A 13,268-nucleotide genomic window follows, 5' to 3' on the forward strand; every position below is an offset into this window, starting at 1 on the left:
AAGGGTGGGTCCTAGTCTGACAACAGGACATTCTGAATGGCTGCATTTACTAACAAAGCTCATGGTAATTCACATTGTACTCTCCAACATGAACAAGCACAAGAGTGAAGTCCTCCAAGGCCCCTCAGACCAGGAGAACATCGTCATCCAAGGACCGTTGGATGCCTGGTGTCACAATGACTTCTTGGTGGTTGCTGCCTGGACCCTTGAGAATCCAAACACAATGTTGGCTGAGTCAGTCTCACAGCATCCCCTTGAGGGGCCTCATGGGGTGCCAGAGGGCTGGAGAGGAAGGCTCACCACGTGGGGCTGAGAATACTCACTTTTTGTGCTTCTCCAGCCAGGCCGCACTGTCCGTCAGCAGGCAGAAGTTCTCAGTGACCAAGAGGTCCAGGAGGCTGTCGTGGTCAGCCTCTGCATACAGCTTGAGCAGGGCCGTGTCTATGTCTTCCTTGTAGCCATTTGCTACCTCTGTGCAGCGGACTTCATTCAGGTAGCTCATGAGGAAGCGCTTGCACTTGGCCATCTTCTCCTGGTCGCCTTGGGTCAGCTGGTTCAGGTCTGCATACTCATGAAGAGGAGGGTGAGACCGGGTGAAGGAAGAGGAGGTGGGCAACAGGAAGGGGTAGAGAGAGATCAGCTCCCGGACATCCAGCTGGCTGCTTCTGCAATTACAGGGTCAAACTAAATGAAGCAAAGAGAGAGAGAGAGTACACATAGGCACACACACAACACTGGAGGGCAGTGCCTGTCGGCACATGTCAATGAGGACAAGTATGTCCAAGTGATCACCCTAAGTTGCTAGTGCCAGTGAAACAGTACCAAACCTGATTCCAAAGAGTAGAGACAAGGGTGAGGGACATATACAGATGACCGGGGATCGCAACATCAAGACACCTGAGCTGTGAGGAAAACCCAATGAGCCCTGGGATTCCTTGAGCAAGAAAGACCCATCCAAAAGCAATGTGGCATCAATCTGAGCCAGGACAGGGTCATGGACCTTCAGAAACCAGTAACTTCCTGATACTAAATTCCAAAAGGTTGCTCAGTGGTGCTTAAATAAGGGTCTTTATCCTAACCTGGTTTGTGCTACTACTATCCAGTCAGTAGGATCCAGGGCTGAGCACCCTACAATGTACCAGACAGCCCTGCCCCAACACACCCACTCAGGAACACGCTGGTGTGAGAAAAGGACAGACACGAGGGCAGGTGTTAGTACAAAAGTGTGCTTCCTACACACGTGGGTCAGGAAGACCCAGAGCCAGAGAAGGGGAAAGAAGACAAAGAGAAGAAATGAATGCCTGTGAGGGCCCACAGGAGAGCTCCACAGCTACAGGATCCATCAGAATGACAGACAGTTGTCCTCCTAAAGACAAACTCACTTCCCGAGTGGGCTAACTGGGTACATACCATTTTGAAAGTCTACAGGATAATTTAAAAGTTTTTATAGGCCGGGCAGTGGCAGCATACACCTTTAATCCCAGCACTCAGGAGGCAGAGCCATGCAGATCTATATGAGTTCAAGGCCAGCCTGGTCTACAGAGTGAGTTCCAGTCAGGGCTACACAGAAAAAACCTGTTTCAAAAAACCAAAAAACAACAACAACAAAAATGTTTTATAGGTTTTTCCAGAAGCCCTTGTTTTCTCTAAACTTAGCTTCTAGTGAAACCTCTGGAAAGGAGGCAAGAATAATTGCTCCTCAGAATCCACTTTAGCAATCCCACACCAGAACCCTGCTGTCCTGGCTCAGGAGCCCTGCCACCTTCATGGACTCTCCTCAGCCTGCCAACTCAGGAATTGGGACAGTGGGCCTTATAAGGCGGTGCTGGAGCCCAGGAACCACCCTGGAAGGTGTGAACTACCACACACAGCCCTTCCCCTTCCTACCTGCATCTCCATCTGGCCGAGTCACAATTCCCCCCTTGAAATCACACAGATGATGGAGGTTCCCAGCAGAGGGGACACTGAGTGACAGTCCTGCTACCAACACTTCAAATTACCTGAAGAGCTCCTTGGCTTCCAGGAACTGGAGTTGTGCAAACTGTATAAAGCCTGCCTGCTGCAGAATCCTCCTGTACATTACCTGTAAGGAAACACGGATCAATTATCTCCTTAAAACCATCACCAAAGGGCTAGGCTGCATTTGTCAGCCACAACCCAATTTACCTTATTCCACAGAGATAACACATTACTAGCTAGAGAAAAAATAAAATGTACTTGAATATATGGACTTATCTGTCAGTAGTGAAAAGGCACTGGTTCCAGGGCCCCAGAGATACCAACACATGCTCAAGTCCCTCATATATAACAGCATTGTACCCCATAGAATCTATGCACATCATCCTACATGCTTTATAAGTCATGTCTAGATTACCTGTAATACCGAGCAAGTTGTAAATCCAATATAAACAGTTCTTATACTATGTAGTTTAGGGTAGCATGCCCAAGAAAACAGTCTGTACATCTTCAGTACAAATGCAAATCTTTCCTTCTTATGGTACTTGAGGGGGGAGCCCAGAGCCTTGTGCGTGCACGGAAGTGCTCTACGGAGCAGGAGCTGAACACACACACACACACACACACACACACACACACACACACACACACACACACACCCCTTCATAGGTTTGTATCCATGAACCCCTAATGTACTGCTTCACCCCTCTTCTCCTCAATTCACTAGGCTTCTGTGACTGCTTCAACCTCTGGTTGCTCAGGTGGAAATCAACAACCTCAGGAGTTTTGGCATCTTCTACTCCTCTGAAAGTGCTTTGCAGAAGTATTTCTTATAACATTCCTCAGACACAAGGCTAGTTAAACTTAAGTACTACATAGACACATGGACCCTCTTAGCCGAAGCTGAGGAAGTGCTCTTATCTCTTGGAAATACTCTGCTCACATTAATAAAATAACAGACTGGTCTACATAGTGAGTTCCAGGGCAGCCAGGGCTATACAAAGAAACCCTGTCTCAAAAAGCAAACAAACAAACAAAGCCCATGTGCACACTTCAGGAGAGTGAGTCCCTTCCTCCCTTCCCTCACTGTCCATTTCTGAGGTCTGGGAAGGTTTGTCTGAAATGGAGTTGGGACACATCTTGCTTGTTCTCAAGTATGCCAACAATATCATCCTAGCACTCTGTCTCCCAACTGAAGATGGTTTTCATCGCTCTCTGATACTAACTCTTCTTACTTAGAATGCCAAGAAATCCTTGAATATAAGGTATGTTCACTACTTACCTGAGCACCTAATCACCAGCTTATCAATTCTCTTTTATTAATTCAGGGATTATTAATCTGAAGGATTCCCTGGTCCACTTTCATTAAACAAATCATTGTCACTCACTGCCCCCACCCCATTTTAAAGATGAGAAATTATATTTAGAGATGAGTTTTTACTTCCAAGTGACTAAAGTAATAAATGATTGAGCCATGATCTAAAGCCAGACCGCATCAACACATTCTATTGTTTTTTAGAACAATCTTCTTCTCTCAAATCAACTCTAAAAGGTTTTTCAGTGGTATGTGTGTGTATTTGCTCATGTGTGTGTGTGTGTGTGTGTGTGTGTGTGTGTGTGTGTGTGTGTGTGAATTGTGGATTCATTTGGATCACTGGGAATCAAACTGAAGTTCTTGTGCATGCTGGGCAAGTGTTCTGCTCCTGACTGAGCTACACCCCAGCTCACTCTGGTTTTAAAGAGCTCTCCAAGCATAGCAACAGCTCCTTTGGGGCACTGAGATCAGCACATTGCTTAACTGCTTGTCTCCCTTCTCTCCATCTGCCTTTATGTCTCTTCTCTGAAAACAGCCATTTCTGACCTAACAACTGGACTTACTATACCACCTTATAACAATACTCAGAAAGCAGAGTCCTGCTGCCCACTATGCAGTTCTGTTTCTGGAAGTAGCATGGGTCATCCTTGTAGCAAAATGGACCTATCAGGTGTGGGGGAATTCTCAGCCATATTCAGGCTTGCTACAGAGAAATCAGTGACAGCAGCATCTTTCTGAGGCTCCCAGACTTAAATGCCCTGACCTCCATGCCAGGAGAGAGACAGAACCACCACCAACTCCCAGGTCTCTATTAGTAAGGAGTTTGAATGAGTCCTCAAAGTCACACCCAAATTCACATTGACAGTGTTTGGAGGGGCAGTGCACTGGATGCAGATAGCTCTGGATGAGGTCATGAAGTCTTCATAGGATGGCACTAGTGGCCTTCTTGTGGCTGAAGATGAGATCAGAGCCAGTGCATTTATTTACTCTCACTATATGATGCCTTGGGGTTGGGAGGTATGAGTTAGACACAGGCTTCATAGGGGCAGCATGAGCTGTAGAAAATATGTCCAGAAAAGAGGATGGGGAGCATCTTTTGAAATAGTGGCATGTGCATGGGACTGGATACACACACACACACACACACACACACACACACACACACACACACACACACGGCTGTTTGCATAGCTCAGGGAAAATAACACCCACATAACAAGAGAGTTGAATTTGCTGCAATACAGGGAGAAGGCAGGGATCAGATGCAGGCTGGGGAGCAAGAGAACTCATGCGATTTCATCGGATATTGGCTATGCACCTTTGCTCTCATCAAAAAGGGCAGAGGAGAAAAAGCAAACTTCCAGACACAGAACATTGAAAACTTCCATACGGAAATGCTATGTAATTTGAGTGCACTGCACATGGGATTGTACAAGGCCAGGACGCCCCTTCACCAGCAACTGTGACACACGCCATGGCTGCACACTGCCCATGCAGCTCCTCTTCACTCAGCCACAGCCATGCCTGCCTGCACTGTGTGGAAGGGTAAGGTAACAAAAGTACCAGCAGTCAGAGGTTTGTGCCTTTGTGTTTGCTGCCCCCTGCTGAATGCCAATAGGTCAGTGCCACTTCAGCAAGTTAGGAGCAGGGATGAGAACTTCTCAGTAACCATCTATATGACACAGGCTCTTCTCATTCACTGGCAGAAGCTACTCTTTGCTCTATGAGGCAGCTTACATCCGAACACATCCTTTCTGCCACAGCAATCAATCATGGGTAGAATCTGACTGGCTGTAGTTTCTAAGCACTGTTAGTGATTGGTTCTCCTGATAATAGAATGTCTATACAACACCACGGTTTTGGGTTGTTTGTGGAGTTCTGTTTTTGCTCTTTCTGTAGCCCTGGGGATTGAACCTAAAGCCTCACCCATGCTAGGAAAGTGACATCACTTTTTACTTTGAGACAGGGTTACCCTAAATTTCCAGGCTGTCCTTGGACTCACTCTTTATCTCAGGCAAGCCTTGAACTTGAGGCTCCCTTAACTTAGGCTTCTAAGTAGCTAGCTTTACAGGTCTATGCCTCCAGGTTCAGCTAACATGTTTTAGCACTCTCAAGTAGGTAGAGTGCCCTGAATGACACATCTGATCAAGTAGGAATTTTAGGGAATGTGACTGATTTGGGGTGTATTTATATCAATAACATTTAAAGTTAATATTTCTTTAGTGTACTGCGTGTTCTCTCCTGGCCATATGTAGTAATCTGTGCTTGTGATTCCTGTACTTGGAAGGCTAAGGTTTTCTGAGGAAAGGAAGTGGCTGAGCTCCTGCAATGAGAGGTATTTTATCTACATAGTGGGCAAAGCATTCCTACAGATAGATGATAAAAGACCGACTCTTCAGGGGGACCCAACCTTTTGACATCGCAACGTGACAATATGTGGTCTACAAATGCACTGGACTGCATGTATCCTGGATGCATGTGCCCTGCCCCCACAGTCTACAGGGAGGACACACATGCAAATTAACTGAACCCCAACAAATACAAACTCTAAAATCAGAGACCAGTGGCCTGATCTCACTCTGCCAGTTTATAAGGATCCCATTCATAACTGTTCTCAGAAGGTGACTGAAGAAGGGAGTTGATTTCAAATAAAGTCTAGTGTATCAAGTAAGAAACTGACAAGCTGGCCTTCCCATGTTAGCTGTGCAATTGCAGGAGAGCTGTTCGGTTGCTCTGCAAACTGCTTCCTTACCTACGGCAGGTGAGATGTGTTATAAAAACTATACAACGGGTACAAAAACTCCGCACACGGTCTTATGTAGAGTGAGCCCCATGCATGTGGTTAAAACCGAATGCTTCCAACTTGTGGCTTGCAGGCATGCTTTCTTGGGACCAGTTAATTACCAACCTGAAATTTCTCTTTTGGAATGTTCCTCCGGGCTCCTTTTGCTAAAACCAAAGCCTCCTCCACTCTCCGGCTTGCTAAGAGATCCTGTATTTGTTTTTCCAGAGGTAATGGAACCAAGATGTAAACTCCTTTACTTGTGGCAACAATCACTCTTCCTGAGGGAAGAGAAAAAAAACATTAATGTTGGAACGGGAAGAGCGTTGCCTCCCGCAATGCATTACTGTGATCCTCATGCTCAGCCCTTATCTGATCTGTTAATCACTCCCACCAGCTTCTCCAATACCATCCCAAACGAAATTATGGTATGATGCCTCCCTTTTCTTCCACCCACACTGACAACTGTTGGGAAGGGCAACTTTTAACGTCACATTGCTAAAGAATAAAATGTGCTCTTTATCCCTTTTTCTGTATGAAAGTGCCCATTGATTGAGAAACCCAGAGGAGACACGTGATAGAGTCCAGCGGAGCTGTGGCGCTCCATCATGGAACACTACCAAACACTCACTGACAATCTTTTCCTTCCAGAGTTGGTTTACATAAGCCAAGATTGTAATGTAATACTTGGAACTGTGAGATGATCTTTCATGCTTCCCGTCCATCCATATACCACCTAGTCTTTCAGTTCACTTGCTGATTTCCCTACTATCCTGCCAGCTCTCCTTGCCCATCACTGTCACCCTTGTACCCAAGACCCTCTACAGGAAGTCTGTGGAAGATCAAGACTGCAGTCCAAGCTAGCTCGTTCCATTGGGCTTTCAAATTAAACTCTGAACCTTCTCCTAGTTCAGTAGTCCCTGTTCACATGAAGTAGTTAACTGATTTCTTCTGGCTCTGTATACCAACCAAAGTGGTTTTCCTTGTTTTCTGGCTGTCTACTTGGAACCACTCTTTCTAGGAGACTCTTTGCTCCCATAAAAGACAGGCTACATGGCTTCCTCTACGTTAATAAGCCCCATGCAAGTGTGTACCAGTCAATTCAAAGTCCCACAACCTGAGCACACAGCCAGCCTCTGTATCTGAAAATTACATGGCCACGACTTCTGAGTCTGCAGGTTCAACCCACTGGGGACTGAAAATATTTGGGAAAGAAATGATTGCATCTGTAGCCGAACATGGTAGATTTTTTTTTCCATATTCCCTAAACAATACATGAAGTAACAACTATTTAAATAGCATTTGCATGGCTTTAAGTGGTATAAGTAATCTAGAGATGATTCAAAGCCAGCAAAAGCATGTGTGTAGGTTCTAGGCTAATGCTAAGCCATGCCATTGAAAGAGGGATCCTGTAACCTGTCCATGTGCGTACCAAGGGACGATGGCACATGTTACTCCAATTCATGTGTCAGTGCTTCCTTGGAGCTGACCCCTGTCGTGGTGGGGGTTACACGTCTCACTAAGGTTGTACTGCAGCATCTTGGACACCAGGAAGGCAATGTTTGGAGAACAAAAAGATCTTCAAATGGCAAGTACAAGGTATGAATCTAGATTAAAAACACTCAAAGCCATTCTTCGGGCATGAATATGGGCAGGCTAGCAGATGGCACTATAGAACCAACATCAACATCTTAGCTACAATAGTCTTAGGAGGTTTGTGTTGAGGTAGGTCAGTGTCTTCCACCTCCTTATGAGCAATGCTGCAAAACCCAGACCGGCTTCCAGGCTAGGTGAAGGGACTACAGTGGTTCATTCCGTCTCTCATTCAGCTCTCTGGAGGGCTGAAAATGGTCAAAATGGGACAGAGGGAAATTGAAACTGGAGCACACGGCACTGGGGCCACTTGCCAACTGTGCCCAACTACACTGCAGCCTTGGCGTGCCTCTCCCCCTGACTTCCACACACACCAAGGACTCACTTGTGGGACCTCTTGTTCAGACACACCCTTTTCTCTGACAGCAGGTTCTGCATACACCTGCTTGGCTGACTCCTATTTGTCCTTAAATGTCACCCTCAGGAAGCCCTCCCTGATTTCTCCAGGAATCAGTTCTTTTTTTTGCACTCCCCAGGGGGCCTACTCCATGTCCAGACTCCATGAGTCTTAAACCGCTGTGGCTCTTTACTGAAATGCCTCTCATGCCCTTAACCGTGTTGTTCCTGAAGCACAGAAATTGCATTACAACGGTTGTCTTCTTTTCTTTTTAAAGATTTATTTCTTGTATTTGTGTGGGGTGCACATATACAGGTGCACACACACAGCGGTGAGCAGCCTGGTGTGAGTACTGAGAACCAAACCTGGGTCCTCTGCAAGAGCAGCAAGTGCGTGTAAACACAAGGCATTTCTCCAGCTCTTTGTGTTTCTTCTCTCAGCATAAGGCCCACCCAGCTCCTAATATGTCCCCAGTATCACTTACCGTAGAAAGACCACAGAAGGCCTGGAAAGAAAATGCTGTTAAGATTTCTACTTTAACAGGTACCTTCAAAGTCCTGCAGGATGTGGCCTTCCTTAAAGGGCAGGGTCTGTTTCTGCTGCTGATCCAGCATGCTGTGAACCGTGATGAATTCGTCATCGAGCGCTATGACATAGGGGAAGCACACAGCCGCCCCAATCACATTCTCCGACCAGTGCACAGGAGCACGCTGGGAAATCCCAGCCACGGTGGCAAACATGCCTAGGAAAACAGAAAGGAGGTGTTGTCAAATAACTATGAGGTGTTCTTTGCCATAGAAATGACTGGGTGAAAAGTAACTGGCTCACTCGGATTCTCCGACAGGCTTGCATTTCAAAAACAATAATAGAATATACTCATGTGCAAAGAACCATATATGACTTCATCACCGTAAAGAGAACGGCCTTATTCAGGATACATATCATGTCTGCTTGCAATTACAAATGAGATTTTGAAATATTTCCATTGAACTCACGCGCCCATTTATAAATGAAATGTTCCCCACACAGGAGAAAGAAAACTGCTTGGTAGCGTGGCAGGCTTTCTCCCACTACTTCATCTGGCTTCTATGCTTCAAGCTCTTTTTCACACATTTGTTCACACAGATTTACTGAGCACCTACTGTATGCTAAGCACTCTACTAAGAGTCCATTCAGAAGCTGGCTATGCTTAGAGTCGAGGCCTGAGCACTGCTAATTGGTTTTACCCCCTTATCACTGAGAATGTATATATGCTATAAGAACACACACGCTATAACACAGACTGGTTTGTTTATTCAAGACAGACTGCTGTAAAGCCTTTGTCCATAGTAAACTTGTGACAGTTTATCTATACTGCACATAAGGCACTGATTAGGGATTACTGAGATGAATATTTTGACCAAGAGGCATCTATCCATTTTAACTTTTGAAAGCATCACAGTGTTTATTCCAAATGATTAGACACCACGGAAGCAATCAAGCGGCTTCTGTTATAACGGGGTTGGAGAGGAGGCAGGTATAAAAGGAGGGGCTGAAAGCCCCATGGCTTTGGGTCTCTGCTGAGGTACCACGTCCTAGCAGGAGCATGAAGCAGGAAAAAGCCACTTAGCTCATGAGGCAGGAAGCAAACCCAGAAAAGTGGGGAGGGAGGAACCTAGATGACCCACCCCCAATCCTTCTAAGGCCCATCCTAAGTCTTCCCTCCAGATTCCACCTCCTAGAACAGTGGTTCTCAACCTGTCAGTTATGACCCCTTGGGGGTCAAATGACCCTTTCACAGGGGTCACCTAAGACCTTAGGAAAACAGATACTTATATTACAACTCATAACAGTAACAAAATTACAGTTACAAAGTGGAGACGAAATAACCCTATGGTTGGGGGTCACCACGACATGAGGAACTGTATTAAAGGGTCACAGCATTAGGAAGGTTGAAAGCCACTGTCCTAGAGGACCCACCACTTTCCAGTTGTCACCTGGAGACTACGACTCTAACACGGGGACCCTCTGGTGACACACGTCCTGACCACAGCAAACAGTAATGCCCAAGTACACAGAACAGCATCAGAAAACACTGATGGAGTGCATGCAGCACAGCTATGCATGAAGGCCCGGCTGGAATGCTAGTGCTGTCCCTGGAAGTCAGCCAAAGAGGCCAAAACAAAGAAGAAATGAACAGCACAGCTGGTGATGTGATGCCACCTCCAAGACAGGAGGGAAGTACAGACTGGCAAAGGGATGAGCATGAGAGATCAAAGAGATTCTGCTAAACTCTGGGTGAAAAAGCCATGTTCCAAGCAACGAGACTCCATGATAAGATGGAGACTCTCCATACTGCTAGTCAGGGTCACTGCACCCACCCTCTCAAGGGAATCACACAGTGCAGAGGCCCTGGCTAGTGTTTCTGACATAAAGAGGGCAGAAGACAGATGCCAAGAACTACGGCTTCTGCAGTTTCACTGGAGTGAAGGAACAGAGTCGTAACTGGCAAACGAGACGGTCCAGTCAAGTCAGAAAAGTACCGCCTAGGAAGAGGCTACTAACTAGTCTGTGGCTAAAGTGCCCTAGCTAACTCTCTTCTGGCCAAGCAGGTGATGAAGTCTGTTGCTTTTATACTACCTTTTATACCAGGTGTTGTCAGTACACAGCGTGAGAGATTTGGAAAGAGCACACCAACTTTTAAGACCATTCTTTTTGGCCATGCCCCTTCTAGGTCCGAGCCCACCTGTGATCTAGGCCCATGTAACATGACACACAACTGAGTTATTTCCCTTGTCTGAGAAGCGCCATCAAGGTGGGGTATGGCTAAAGTACTATAAAAAGTTAGGTAAACTTGCCTCACAAAAGGTCAAGCATGATCTCGTATGACAAGAGCGGTCACAAGTTACACTCTGGGAGAAAGGCAGAAGAAAAGAATAAAAATAGGTGTCATGCTGAAAGGTGCACTTATAATCTCGACAGTAATTTGTTTGAGCTGTTGATTTCTGGAGCCGGGTGATAATGCTATTTGTAGAACCTCTAGTTACAGAAGGCATATGTAAGAGACCTTACAAATACCCTTTCTACGTGCTTATAACTGCATTCTCTACAAGCAGAATGACAAGTTAGTAAGTTGGTTAGCATTTAGCATGACACTCATGTAGATGACACGTAACAGACGACTGCCATCTCCTTTAACTTAACACTATAACCAAGAAAGGAACACGAGACTCTAACAGTTTCCCTGTGAAGCCTTCAGAACCAGAGCAGTTAGGGCAACACGCGAGGTCAGGTGGAGTGAAATGGGAATTCCAGATAGACACCCAGGGTATGAGGAAGTCGGTGTCTAGTAAAGCCAGCCACTGAAATCAGCAAAGAGAAGGGCTCTGCCAACTGTTTGTGGACATAGTGGACAGTCATATAAAAAAACAGCAATTGAATTGCTTCTTTACATGGTGAGACATGAGACCGCATAGGAAATATCAGAAAACACAGATGACTTTGTCTATAAACTGGAAGACAGGGAAGCCTCCCAATTATGACTCAAAATCATAAATAACTTAAAAAGTCAATACATTGGATTATACAGAACTTTGTAAAAAGAGATTTTTGCAAGGCAAAAATTAGAAACAAATACCTAAAAGGTAAGTGGCAAACATGTTGGTATTTCAGATATATAAAGAATACCAAACAATACTAGGGATAACAGAGGGTCTGGGGTGGGGGTGAGGTTCAATGAGTGGTGGGACATGGGCTTGGCATGGATGAGGAACTGAGTTTAGTCTGTAGCGTGCTCGTGCGCGCGCGCGCGCGCACACACACACACACACACACACACACACACACACACACACAGAGTTAAAAATAGACAACAAAATAGGTAATCCCTATTTACTAACCTAAAGAAGCACAACCGACTCTTAAACATAAGGAATTCTCAGTGTTGCTCACAGGAAAATGTGCTATGCTGCCAAAGACACAAAAGTCTGGCAGCATACTCTGTTGGCCAAGCCTGGGGGAAGAGCATTGCCAATGTCACCAGGGAGACTATAAAATAACCCTTACCAGAGGAGACATGGTGATACCCAGCTCAGCCCACATACATTCATTACACTCAGTGTAAATCTGCTGAAATAAAAAGCAAAACTACTACTAATAATAGTAAACAAACAATAAATAGGTTACCTAAGGAGGCGGCTAGATGTGGGCAGGATACAGGCTGGGTCCTCTGTGGGGAATCTAGCTCACAGAACTTACAGGAAGATGCAGGTGAAACCTTGGTGTGGTGGCAAGGTGACACTAAGATACAGAAGGATGGGTCCTAACATGACCTGATGATGCAGTTATCCTAAAAGGGTGGAATTCTCAGCACTGTCCATGGACAAGAGCCCCCGCACCCAGACCCTGGTCTGTAAGCAGCAGGGCTCTGGGGAAGAGTGGCTTGACACCAGGTCTGGTGTAAGAACATATGAAATGTGAAGCCCTCGGATTTCTACAGACATGGCAAAGTGGTTCAAGAATCCACCATGTAAGCTCTATTAGGATCGTTAAAAAATATTGCTAATTGATAGACGAGACCTTAATGTCTCACCCTGACTTCATACACAGTGCCTAGGGGATGCCAAGTGGTTAAGGAAGGGAAAGTTTGCTCCCCAGAGGCATTCCCAGTGGTATATGAAGGGAAGAACAGACAGAAACACAGTGTTGCCTGTTGTTAGGCCTAATGATGGCATGGACCAGGCAATGGTCATCAACAACCATTATCATCACAAAGGGGAGGAAGCCATGCAAACTCCCACAGAGGTACCTACACTATGAAGTTTCTTGCCTCCCCCACAAAGTAAGCACAAAACCCCCCTTACATCTCCTAGTTATCTGCTTGCAGTGAACAGAGGTCTGAGGGGTCACAGAGGCATGTTAAACCACTCTATGGGGATGAGGCTATCAAAGTTCCAGAGTGTAGGGAACCATCCAACTCCTTCAGGAAGGGGAAGAGGAAAAGCTAACGAAAAAAGTAAAAAGAGAGGGAGGGATCTAAAGAAAAAATAAAATTTAACAAATCTATCAGCCAACTACAATGTATGAGCCCTGGATGGTACCGAGACAAGAAAACTGAAAACACAACAACAACAACAAATATTACAGATATTTAAATACAAGCACACATATGTATTTGTGTGTCTGTTACATATGATAAAACAGGAGGAATACAACGTGTGTAAATGTATCTGAGAGTATTTTGAGTA

The 13,268-nt window shown here is 45.6% G+C and overlaps 1 protein-coding gene across 4 annotated transcripts in view; it reads right to left on the bottom strand.

Annotated features, from left to right (window-relative positions):
• Positions 1-13,268, bottom strand: part of Tgfbrap1 (transforming growth factor beta receptor associated protein 1) — a 54,103-nt gene that overhangs the window by 12,073 nt on the left and 28,762 nt on the right. For all 4 annotated transcript variants that reach the window (XM_037200026.1, XM_028865810.2, XM_028865811.2 and 1 more), the window contains 4 exons: positions 8,591-8,785; positions 6,180-6,334; positions 2,001-2,083; positions 324-665 (listed from right to left, as the gene is read on the bottom strand). In XM_037200026.1, the coding sequence (XP_037055921.1) occupies positions 324-665; positions 2,001-2,083; positions 6,180-6,334; positions 8,591-8,785 (775 nt within the window). The remainder of the gene's footprint in view (positions 1-323; positions 666-2,000; positions 2,084-6,179; positions 6,335-8,590; positions 8,786-13,268) is intronic.

The sequence above is a fragment of the Peromyscus leucopus genome, chromosome 16_21, assembly GCF_004664715.2.
Source record: "Peromyscus leucopus breed LL Stock chromosome 16_21, UCI_PerLeu_2.1, whole genome shotgun sequence".
Classification (NCBI taxonomy): Eukaryota; Metazoa; Chordata; class Mammalia; order Rodentia; family Cricetidae; genus Peromyscus; species Peromyscus leucopus.